General features: G+C 38.3%; 1 protein-coding gene across 2 annotated transcripts in view; it reads right to left on the bottom strand.

The window, feature by feature from the left end:
* EXOC5 (exocyst complex component 5) overlaps positions 1 to 12,987 on the bottom strand; it is a 40,525-nt gene that overhangs the window by 17,514 nt on the left and 10,024 nt on the right. The window contains exons 3-9 of one of the 2 annotated variants that reach the window (XM_008170938.4): positions 10,611 to 10,758; positions 7,944 to 8,138; positions 2,299 to 2,363; positions 1,861 to 1,889; positions 1,610 to 1,719; positions 1,304 to 1,348; positions 1,040 to 1,180 (exon numbers count right to left, since the gene is read on the bottom strand). In XM_008170938.4, the coding sequence (XP_008169160.1) occupies positions 1,040 to 1,180; positions 1,304 to 1,348; positions 1,610 to 1,719; positions 1,861 to 1,889; positions 2,299 to 2,363; positions 7,944 to 8,138; positions 10,611 to 10,758 (733 nt within the window). The remainder of the gene's footprint in view (positions 1 to 1,039; positions 1,181 to 1,303; positions 1,349 to 1,609; positions 1,720 to 1,860; positions 1,890 to 2,298; positions 2,364 to 7,943; positions 8,139 to 10,610; positions 10,759 to 12,987) is intronic. The other variant, XM_008170939.4, reaches the window with a different exon arrangement.

The raw sequence follows: 12,987 nt of genomic DNA, 5'->3' as shown, positions 1-12,987 counted from the left end.
TGACTTTTACTAAAAATACCCCTGACTAAAACTTAGCCTTAACAATAAACCCTCAAGAAAGTACCGCATCTTATGTAACACAGTCATACATATTTACTTTTTATCTCAATTTACAGATACCTTACATTTAACTCCAGGGTTTTAGATAAACGTGTTTAGTTTAAGGAAACTAGTTTGGAAATGCAAGATGTCTGCTGTTTATAAGATATAAGAGCCAAAGCATCTGATTTTCAAAGCAAAAAGACTGGCAGTCTACATGCCTTCTTAGTACACAAACAGAGTAAATGAACACAACTGATGAACAAGTGAATAATTTAGATCCACTTACAATCATGTAAGTAAACAGATCACTCCTCCTTCAAAGAAAGCCCAAGAATTAAATCTAAGGAAGCTTCAATTTTATGATTAGGCTCTAACAATATTGTTCTAGATAGGAAGAACAAGATCTTCCACACCTACAGAGAAGTAGCTTTACACATGTGAGTAGTCACACTGACTTTACTCACGTATATAAGTATTTGCAGAATGAGGGACTGTCATTTTCAGCTACAGCAAGTATTAGCTGTGGGACCCTATTCCTTGGCATACATTATTTTAGCATATTCAATGCTAGCCTCACACTGGAAATCTGACTCCAAGAGTGAAAGGATTAAAGATATTTACTAAACATAAATTTTTATTTTCCCAAATTTTTGATGCTGGGGCTGCAGAGATAAACCAAGTATGTGCCTGACATTGAATGACAATCAGAATAATTAGTGAATACATCTATTCTTCCAGTTTAAGTCTGCGTATATTTGTATTTTATGTATTCTTGCTTACATTGTGCTTATAGTACACAAACAGCTACTTTAACATCCTTAATTGATAGTTTTTGTTGGAATTTTTAAAGAGCAGTTAAATGTGATTTTTCCATGATTAAGGTTACTCAAAATATTACAAACAATATAGATTCTTTGGGATTTTGTTACTAGAAGTACTTAAGGAATCTTCTTATTCATTCTTAACAACCAACTTTAATACGCCAAATTTTAAATACCTGAAGTTTGACTTCAAATATATTTTGAATAAGTTTGGCCAATACAGTCTCTGGACTACTAAAGATATCTCCAACTTGTTTGTTCACTCGCTGACAGAGGATGGCTGTATCTTCAAATATATCATTCCTCAAGTAAGCTCCCTAGAGATTAAAGGCACAATTACAACGTAAGATCTCCAAACCAATAGATATCAATAATAATAAAATGCATGCACAAATAATTGACCCAAATATAAAGGTATATCTGGTTTTAAAACACGTTACCTCTTGACATTGTTTTATGTATACATCAACACAGTGGGAATAGCCCTGTGGGATGGGAAAAAATGGGAATTAATATGTTTTCTATGCTTACAGTATGTGAAATATCATTAAATACAGACAATTCAATAAAGAAAATGCAGCAATTATGGAAAACGGTCTGCTTAGTTTTAATAGAAGATTTATCAAAAGGATGAACTTTCTCAGACCCATTTTCTTCAGAAGTCTAGACCAGCTTCATTACTGTATTCATTCACAACAGGTACTTAATGCAGCATGTGCTTTTAGAGTTAAAAACTCAGTCTTTACCTTGAAGTGAAGTAAAACAGCTGCTACTTCTCGCATCCTGGAGATTTCCCCCCTTCTCTGTGCATTGGTAAACTCCTGAATCAGTTGCAACTCTAAATCATGGTACTTACCTGAAAAGAAAAAAATATCCATCAGGCTTTGCAAGGAACTTTTTGACAAAGAGTTGAATGTTGTCAATAAAAGCAGATTAAAGAACCAAGCAACACAAGTTAAGATTGAGCAAAATTGGTTGAATGGGGGAGGAAACTTACTTGCTATTTTTGATTTTACTTCAGAAAACCTGTTAAATCAAAAAACGTCCTATTAATCAAAACCCACACACACACAAAAATTCAAACAAGTATTAACATGTTAATTGAACACTTTTGCTGTCAATTATAGTTAGGGTTTAACAACGTATGGAGCAGGAAGACAATGATATTTCAAGCTTTATCTGTAAGAAATCTATAATAAATTAGTATACAATTTACAAGGAAATAAGTACACTCAAATTAGGTTTTTTCCAGCAAAATGTATCGAGTACTTTGAGGTGTAAGTTCAAAGGTGAACCTAAATACTCAAATACACTCATCATGTCAAAAACTACTAAAGAAATCAGCTGACGCCAGGCACCAAGAAAAAAACTGAAGTTACACAATAAAGTTATAGCTCTTCCAAATATTATTTAAAATGTTTGAATTGGATTTTACCTGTCAAAAGGTAACTCCTGTGCAATCAGATGCAACTTCTGAATAATATCAGCTGCCTCTTTAATCTGTTAGGGAAGGAAAGTCATAAGTTTACTAAAAAAACCCTAAAAGTTATGGCTATAAGATTTCTCTCTCTCTTCACAATTTCCCCCTCTCCACTCTTTTCAAAGTTGCTTGGTATCCACATGGAAAGTAATACCCGCTTCAGGACTCTCAGCATGTTTTTATTATGTCAGATCAATCTTCATTTACATACTAGTAGTTCATACAATTTCATGTAAACATAAGCCTCTTTGTTATAAGATCACAATAAAGCATCTTAAACCTATAAAAACAGCTAGCTCATGTGTCTAGTGCTACTGCAACGTTACAGTGTGCAAGGGACCTGAATTCAAGATTTAGCTCAATCTCCCACTCCTGAACTAGAAAGGTCTGAGAGTAATGCTGTGACGTTCTGCTAAACCCCAGGGTAAAGTGGCTAGTGACCGTTCCAGCCAGGTCAGAAGGAGCACGAATAAGTCCCAAGTAAAGCTGCACCCTGACTTTTTTTCAACTAGAAAGGGCAATCATGACACGATGCCTGGAGGGTTAAAGTAGTGCATCTCTAAAGTTTCTAAATTCATGCTAGAGGAGGGGGTGGGGAAGAAATCAAATATCAATTATTTCCTCTAAGGCAGAGGCTATGTTTCAGATTAAAGGGAATTTAATCCTGGGGCTATAAAATAACATCTTATAACAAACACCCTTGTCAATATTTAGTTACAAAAAAATACCAAGTGCAGTTAATACAGTGTGCAAACTCCTATTTGCCCATGGGCAGGAAAACTTTTGACAGGTGACTAAGATAATTTGTCTTTTCACTGTCAGTCATCATGATAAAGGGCGGCTGTACAGATTTTAATGACAGTTTTGGCAGGCTGAGTTAAAATTATGAAAATGCAAATCACAGCTTTTGCAACTGTAAATATTACAGCTGGATGTTACTGAAGCCCTTTAAAAGCTCAAGTTTGTTGACAGGCCCAAACAAAATGCCTCCATGATGGTTTTGGAAGCTTCATTATTGCAGCCCTGAGGACTGGAGGGCACCTTGAGTGGGGTAAAGAAAATCCTACCCACGGTGTTAAAACTAGGGCTGTCAAGCGATTAAAAAAGTAATCGTGATTAATTTTTTTAATCATGCGATTAATAGCGCTGTTAAAGAATAATAGAATACCATTTATTTAAATATTTTTGGATGTTTTCTATATTTTCAAAAAAATTGATTTCAATTACAGAATACAAAGTGTACAGTGCTCACTTTATATTTATTTTTTATTACAAATATTTGCACTGTAAAAACAAAAGAAATTGTATTTTTCAATGCATCTAATACAAGTATTGTAATGCAATCTCTTGATCATGAAAGTTGAACTTACAAATGTAGAATAGTGTACAAAAGAAACTTGAATTCAAAAATAAAACAATGTAAAACTTTAGCACCTACAAGTCCAATCAGTCCTACTTCTTGTTCAGCCAATCGCTCAAACAAGTTTGTTTACATTTGCTGGAGATAATTCTGCCTGCTTCTTGTTTATAATGTCATCTGAAAGTGAGAACAGGCATTTGCATGGTACTGTTGTAGCCGGTGTTGCAAGATATTTACATGCCAGATGCGCTAAATATTCACGTCCCTTCATGCTTCAACCACCATTCCAGAGGACATGCGTCCATGCTGATGATGAGTTCTGCTCGATAATGATCCAAAGCAGTGCATGTTCATTTTCATCATCATGAGTCAGATGCCACCAGCAGAAGGTTTATTTTCTTTTTGGTGGTTCGGGTTCTGTAGTTTCCACATAAGAGTGTTGTTCTGAAGACTTCTGAAAGCATGCTCCACATCTCGTCCCTCTCAGATTTTGGAAGGCACTTCAGATTCTTAAACCTTGGGTTGAGTGCTGTAGCTTTCTTTTGCATTTTGTCAAATTTGCAATGAAAGTATTCTTAAAATGAACATATGCTGGATCATCATCCGAGACTGCTATAACATGAAATATATGGCAGAATGCGGATAAAACAGAGCAGGAGAAACACAACTCTCCCCCCAAGGAGTTCAGTTACAAATTTAATTAATGCATTGTTTTTTTTAAAACAAGTGTCATCAGCATGGAAGTATGTCCTCTGGAACGATGGCTGAAGCATGAAGAAGCATACGAACCTTTAGTGCACCTGGCATGTAAATATCTTGCAATGCCAGCTACAACAGTGCCATGTGAATGCCTGTTCTCACTTTCAGGTGACATTGTAATTAAGAAGCGGGCAGCATTATCTCTTGTAAATGTAAACAAACTGGTTTCTCTTAGCGACTGGCTGAACATGTAGGAGAACTGAGTGGACTTGTAGGCTCTAAAGTTTTACATTGTTTTGGTTTTGAATGCAATATGTAATAAAAAACTACATTTGTAAGTTGCACTTTCATGATAAAGAGATTGCACTAGAGTACTTGTTTGAGGTGAATTAAAAAATACTATTTATTTTGTTTATCATTTTTACAGTGCAAATATTTGTAATCAAAAATATAAAGTGAGCACTGTACAGTTTGTACTCTGTGTTGTAATTGAAACTGATATATGTAAACAAACATCCAAAAATATTTAATAAATTTTAATTGGCATTCTATTGTTTAACAGTATGATTAACTAAAAAAAAATTAATCGTGATTAATCGCGAGTTAACTGTGATTAATTGACAGCCCTAGTTAAAACCACCAACAAAACAATGCTGCTTGATTTGACAGGATTAAGAAGATATGAACATCATGTGGTCTCCCTGCCAGTTCTGTTCTTGTGAGCTCGAAGGCGCCTTGTAGACACTACAATAATACAAATATTTTTATTTGTTTCACAATTATTAACCAACTTCTTAACTGAAGGTCCAGAATTCAATAACACCTGTGTACAACAGAAGCCATGACAAATCAATTTTCCATGGTTTCTACTTCAATCCGCACACTTAGTTTTTAATTGAATCAGATCTCAATGAACTGTGTTAAATCAAAATAAATACAGATGCTATTAAAAAACACACACACAAGTTAAAGACTAGAAGTACCTAAAGAATTTAGAAAAATATGGACTGAGATGAACAGGAGGAAGTTTTAATAAAAAATTCAAGGTAATATATTTTAATCCATGTAAAGGACAAAACAGCAAAATGTTGATTATAGAGCAGTAATGCAGAGAAGGGTTTGAAGAGGACAGCAAATACATTAAACATGAGCACATGCTAAAATGATGTTGCATAAAGAGCAAACACTAATCTGGGTATCACTGATAAAACTAAGAAGGTGATTATTTTAACCATCTTTAGAAAAGTGACATCTGGAGCACTTTGCTCACTTATAGGCTTCTCATTACAGAAAGAGGATTGGTTAACCAGTCCCTCCAAAGCAGGGCAACAGAAGTGATGAGGAACAGAAGATATGCCTTCATGAAGAGGCTGAAGAAATTGGATACATATAGTTTGGGGAACAGACTGCAAAGCAGAGATATGATATTACAGAAATATAAATGTGGGAGAATTATTCAGAGTAGTTAACAAGTGGCAAGATTGAAAGAACAATCCAAAAGTAGAAAAGAGAAAAAAATCCAACTAGACTTCAGAATTTGCACGCATGAGGTCAATAAGGCAATAACATAGTTTACCCAGGGAAATCATCAAGGCACAATCATTAAGTGTCCAAGAAAGAAATTATTTTAACACTGTGGTAAAAATGTTATAGTAAACCCTGCATTTATGTGGGGATAATGCAAGGGCAACCCAGGAGGTGCCATTAGCCCCAAAAGCAGTGAAATGTACACAGACATTTGGGCTCCAAGATCATATAACTGACAAAGAAATGTTGATATTTTACTTTTAGAGTGCACACAGGATTGCACTTAAATTGTTGTGGGTACAAGAAGATGGTAAAGCACATATCTAAGCAGGTTCTCCCTTATTCCTATAAATACTATCTCTACTTATGATTTGACTTAGGAGGTAATGTTAAAGTTACCGAGCACAATCAATATTCAAGCACCAGACTTACCTGGTATCTACATAGGATTACTTGTGCCTAGAAAACCTAGTTTCTACTCCCAGCTCTGCCACAGGCTTCCTTTGTGGCCTAAAGCAAAGCGTTTGGCCTCTGCCTCATTTCTCTCCTTCACACCCACATCTGTAAGATGCAGATCCTACTTCACTGGGCGGTGCTAGAATTAATTCATGTTCATCAAATCCTTTCTTCACCTTAAAATCTATTCAAATGTTTTGGGATCTTCCAGTGGAAAGTGCTACAGAACTTCTAATTATAAATGGCATGAAAATACTACCTAATTAACAATTACACTGCAGTAGGCTCAAAGTAACTATTCTAACCTGCACTTTACTATTTAAATTTCATGTTACTACATGGGATTTTATATGGAGGTGTATGGTAAGCACTTTTAAAATAAAATGTATGTAAGTTTTATTTGGGTCTAGCTTAGACAGTTACTACAGATAACTTTTATATACAGATCTGGAAAAGGTTTTGTCTGCTTGTGATGCCTTTTTTTTTATTTAAATCTGTTCTCATTTTTCTTGAAGGACAGGAGCACTTTTTCACACACACTCACTGACTAATGCAGAGTGCCAAACAGCAATTACTGTATATCCACAGACAATGATCCAAACAACACTGTGCAACTGGCTGCTACGGAGTATGGACATATGAAATGGTTAGTTTCTAATTTCGCTATGATATGTTTTCAGCTAAGCAGTAAGGGGATGGCTATTAACCCTGAGCTATGACACATCTCTCCTATAGGATGTATTTCAAGTACAGCCAGCCATCCTTAACGTTTTTGCCAGGCCTGCAAAATAAAATTTTCCCATCCCAAATGTAGCAATTCCTATCCACCATGCACACCATGTGCAGTACTTTGGGTTAGCGAGATGATTCTTTGGGATACATCTCAAATGTAACATTCATTTTACGTACTGCAAGGAATTATCGGTGTCCTGTTTCCTGCAGCAGCTGGGCTCCACTTCTGCAGTTTGTTCCTTTCAGTCCCACTAGTCAGTTTGTACTGATTTATGCTGTAAGGACAACTAGAAACTTTCTTCTTTACAATTCTTTTAAGAAGTATCTCAGCTTTCATGCCTAATTCCCCCAAATCTTGGTGAGGGGAGAGAATACACCACCATAGGCTGTACATTCCCCAAAAGCACACTCCAATTATAAGTATCCATGGCCAGTAGACTGGCCCAGCACAACAAAATCTCAGACGTTGTGTTCAAAAACTTTATGGATTATTGGGTGGAACTGAGGTGAGGGAGGGGTTCAGAGAAAAAAGGCAAGAGATTTCTGTGTGCATTCTAAAGCTGCCCTCTCAGCATTTTTCAAATCTCTTATAATTTCATAAAATGAAAAATGCCAACATTGCCAAATTAAGACTCACTGAATACAAATGCTTTATCAGCAATCTGCAGGCTAGTGTTGTTAATTTACATTTCAGAACAATGAAACTTTAAGAAGTCAGTCACTCACTGGTTTGAAGTCTGACCATGGTAAGTCATGGTAGCAGCTTGTAATTAGGGCAGTACTGCTTATTGCTTTGAACTGCTTTTATCCCGCTGACAGCTCTTACCTTTTCAGAGTTTGTAAAAACATCAGACTTCAGCTCTCCATCCAGAAACTCATTAAAGTATTTCATCAGTTTCTGAGCCTCCACAGCCCGTTGCCGTGGCGTGTTTACCCCCTCCAGTTGGTCACCAAGGTGACAGACCTTAGTTGCTACATAGCTGATGTGCTCATCTAATTCTTGGAAATGTTGGAAGGCAACCTGGGAGAACACAGACATGCCTATAAAATACCCAATTTTTCCACTTACTGTACTTAAAAAAATAAAATAAAAGTAAACTATTGATTCTATCTAGTGTCAGTCACAATGACAAGCAAACCAAACTGGACAACTAAATTACAAGCTCAGCGCTCACAGCTAGAGAGAACTCCTGTGATGGGGAAAGATACAGTAACTCCCCACTTAACGTCCTCTCGCTTAACGTTGTTTCACTCTTACGTCCCTGCTCCATTACAGAACATGCTCGTTTAAAGTCATGCAATGCTCCGCTAGAACGTCATTTGGCTGCCTGCTTTGTCCGCAGCTGGCAGCCCCCCATCAGCTCCCCTACGCCCTCCCAACGCCTCCCGCCTGCCGGTGGACCACGCGGATCAGCGCCTTCCCCCTGCTCCCCTCGCCTCCTGCCTGCGGCAATCAGCTGCTTTGCGGCATTCAGCATCCTGCAGTGCCAGTGGGCTGTGCCTGTGTGGGGTAAGGCAGGGGCACCTCCCATTGTTTCATACTCAGCAATGATGTTCCCACTGCTTCATACTCAGCAATGATGATTGCAGTATTAAATTGCTTGTTTAAAATTGTTTAAAATGTATGTAATGCCTTTTGTCTGGCAAAAAAAAAAAAATTCCCTGGAACCTAACCACCCACCCTCCATTTACATTTATTCTTATGGGGAAACTGGATTCGTTTCACTTAAAGTCGCATTTTTCAAGAACATAACTACAACGTTAAGTGAGGAGTTACTGTATATGCTTCATTTAGAGTGTACCCCTAATTACCCAGAGTTCACTTACTTTCTTTACACTTTTCTGAAGAGCCATATAACCAAGTGGTTCTCAACCCATAGTTGGTTTACGGCCCAATCAGCACACAGCTGCGGCCCATGTGACATCCTCAGGGCCATACAGGTAGTATGTATATTGTGTGGATGCAGCCCACATAACACAAAGAGCTGCATAAGCAGCCCACAATGGTAAATAGGTTGAGAACCACTGACATAAGCAAACACTGATGATGAAAGGCAATAGTCTATAATCAGACCTGGAATTTTAGTATTTTAAAACTAATAAAACAGGTTAGTGGCCCAATGCTCAGCTGATGTAAATTGACGTAGCTCTACCGAAATCAGTGGAGCTATGTTGATTTACACCAGCTGAAGATCTGGCCCCATATCTTTTAGCAGAGATATTTATGTAAAATACCAAACATAACTTGTAAAGTACCAAAACCAGATGTGACTTTAATTACAAATATGTATTGTACCCTAAACTTTGCCTTTCTCTATGCTAAAAGATACGGGGCCAAATCCACACACAAAACATACACACTTCATATGTGTATGGTTTAAAATGAACATTTTAAGTTATGCATAAGATACTGCAAATAAGGTACATATTTTATAATTTTATTCTTAGTTGACTGATACTCACATCCCAGACTAGCACCCAAAATTTGGATTTGTAACAACATAAGAATGCCCATACTGGGTCAATCTATCGAACACAGTATCCTGTCTTCTGATAATGGTCGTTGCTAGATGATTCAGAGGGAAGTAATTGAACAAGACTGGTAAAACCACCTTCTGGCAATCAGAGGTTTAGGGACACCGACAGAATGGTAGGGTTGCATCCCTGAACATCTTGGCTAATAGTCATTAATGGACCTATCGAACTTATCTAATTCTTTTGTGAACCCAGTTATGCTTTTGGCCTTCACAACATCCCATGGCAATGAGTTGCACACATAGACGGAAAGTTATCCCTGACTTTTGTTCTGCATGTTCCTGAGCCGCTCAATAATAGTGGTCACTCCTGTTCACCACTTCTTACGTAATTATGCTCCTACTACTTGACATGGCTGGCTACTGACACCTCGCCCTGGTACTCACTTCACTGTGGAACCATACCAGTCCTCATGCATTCTAGAAAGCAGGACAGGGTTTGCTACTCAACAAAGCTTCACTCCACTAGAAATGGGTTTCACTCTAGTACATAGCCATTAGCAACTATAATTTAAGTACTGCATTTAAAAGATATTATTTCCCTCCCCTTTAATACTCTCCCCTAGCAGATAGTTGCCAAAAACTCCCAGGAGAGTGGGGAGGAATTCCTAGTTCTTGGTCTTGTTGCAGGGGCTCCCAGCAAGGAATGAAGAGGAGCTAGTCTTGTTAAAGCTACTCACAGTGATTGAGCATACGGCCTTCATGAGAACCACTGCAGTTGCCAATACCTCCCGGAGGCACTGAAGAGCCCAGGAATCCCTGAAGTAAAGACCTGTTTTACAGATAAGACACCCTCCCCCGCCCCACCTTTTTTTTTTTTTTTTTTTTTTATAAAGGGAACTGTTTACAGAGATCTGATTGCAAATTATGGGCCCACTGTATTGAGAATTTTTTTATAGGATAACACATTTTTCAATAGCTTTTATAATTTAATATTGACTATACACCTTAGTTCTTACCTGGTTGCTTTTCTGCAGCTCTTGTACTTTCTTGGCAAATTCCTTGGCTTCTTTCTGGCAATGCTGTTCTAGCTTCTCCACCTTTCTTTGAATCCTTTCATCCATTACCTGTAGTTCTTGGATATGATTTACAAATTCTTCTAATAATCTGATTTAAAAAATGATGATTTGATAAAGCAGATTTTAATATGAAAAGGTTTATCTTACTACAGTAAAAACGTATTAAAGGCACAGGCCTAAGAAATCCACTCACCTGCAGGAAGCGGGACGCTTTCTTTGGCTAGTGATTGAACCTAAGGTATCAATCTCTGTAGAATTGAAGCTTCTGGTTTTTTTTAAAGTTACATTTGTAGCTCTTACACCTGTGCATTTCATATTTTTATATAGATATAGCCGCTTGGAAAAAAACTGCCAAGCACTTACTAGCCCAAGGACTTGTCTCCATTAGGGATTTTTACAATGGTTTACTTATACCAATGCAAAAATTCCTCATGTAGACAAACACTAGGCCTTCTCACCAAGGTAAAAAATGCCAGTGCCAACTCATCCCCTGCAATTTAAGGAATAAAACAGCCACAGGACTAACCCTAATAACAAAAACAAATGAAAGATCAGGGAACTCTGCATCTGGGGAAATGCTGAATTAGCAGAGGAGAAGGTGATGGCATTTCTTCCAGGATGCTGTTCCTGGACCCTGTTTGGAGGATCCATTTTTTCATATTAGCCTCTGGCAAGTAAGTGTCCAAATACTTTGAAGCCCTTCCAACCTGATCCAACTACTAGAAAGGAGAAGGAGCACACACTTTCTGCTCACTACTCCCATCTCAAAGAGTCTCCAGGCAACTGTGAAGTGAAGGAAGAGTGGTATCTCTGCTATTCTACCCCTCCTGTGCCTCCTCCCAGTGAGTAGCTCCAGAGCCTACCTCCTCTGAGGCTTATAGCTTTCCCACCAAGCAGCTGCATGAAACTGACCTGATTTTTGTCAGTTTCACCACTGCTCCAAATGTCAGTGTTTACTGCTGCTAAGACTGACCAGCTTTCACTTAGCTGCAGCTTCGCAAAGCTATGAGCAGCAGCAGTATTGGAGTTGTCTGTGCAGACTGCATTAGTTTATATACTGTTCAGATTTCAAAAACCATCTTTGTAACTGTAAGGACTAAAAAAGAATCTTAACTTATTAAAGTTAGATTATGCAGAAGTTCATGAAACTTGCCCATATTACCCATGGCAAGCAGGAGAGTCATAGAGCCATAGACTTTAAGGTCAGAAGGGAACAATATGATCGTCTAGTCTAACCTCCTGCACAACGCAGGCCACAGAATCTCACCCACCCACTCCCGCAACAAACCCCTAACCTATGTCTGAGCCACTGAAGTCCTCAAATCATGGTTTAAAGACTTCAAGGTGCAGAAAATCCTCCAGCAAGTGACCCGTGCCACACACTGCAGAGGAAGGCAAAAAAACCCAGGGCCTCTGCCAATCTGCCCTGGAGGAAAATTCCTTCCCAACCCCAAATATGGTGATCAGCTAAACCCTGAGCATGTGGGCAAGACTCAACAGCCAGACACCTGGGAAAGAATTCTCTGTAGTAACTCAGATCCCACCCCATCTAACATCCCATCACAGGCCATTGGACATATTTACCGCTAATAGTCAAAGATCAATTAATTGCCAAAATTAGGCTATCCCATCATACCATCCCCTCCATAAACTTATCAAGCTCAGTATTGAAGCCAGATATGTCTTTTCCCCCCACTGCTCCCCTTGGAAGGCCGTTCCAGAACTTCACTACTCTGATGGTTAGAAACCTTCGTCTAATTTCAAATCTAAACTTCCTGATGGCCAGTTTATATCCATTTATTTTTGTGTCCACATTGGTACTGAGCTTAAATAATTCCTCTCCCTCCCTGATATTTATCCCTCTGATATATTTATAGAGAGCAATATGGTAATGCGGCCACATTACTGTTCTTGAGAATCTAAGCTTATGGTTATGAAAGTAATCTTTAAAATGTGGCCTGAATGTAAACTACTGACACAATGACTACTGTTTAAAAACAATGACTCAGAAGTGTGAACCTCTTCCATTCATTTCAATGGGTAACTTCAGTTCTGAAGTCTAACTCCAGGGACAGCATCATTCTAGAAACCCCCATCCCAACTGCTGCAGCTGTCACAGAGGACAGGTCTATTACTGGCTTTTAGCCTGGATGGGCAGGGACAGTGTTACTCGCCTCTGTTTGCCAGAAGCTGGAAATGGGCGATGGGGATGATTACCAGTTCTGTTCATTCCCTCTGAAGCACCTCCACTGGCCACTGTCAGAAGACGGGATACTGGGCTAGATGGACCTTGAATCTGACCCAGGATGGCCTTTCT

This window comes from Chrysemys picta, chromosome 4 (genome assembly GCF_011386835.1).
Source record: "Chrysemys picta bellii isolate R12L10 chromosome 4, ASM1138683v2, whole genome shotgun sequence".
In the NCBI taxonomy this organism is placed as follows: domain Eukaryota; kingdom Metazoa; phylum Chordata; order Testudines; family Emydidae; genus Chrysemys; species Chrysemys picta.
Note: the sequence above shows the minus strand (reverse complement) of the source record. Positions and strands in the feature narration are given on the sequence as shown.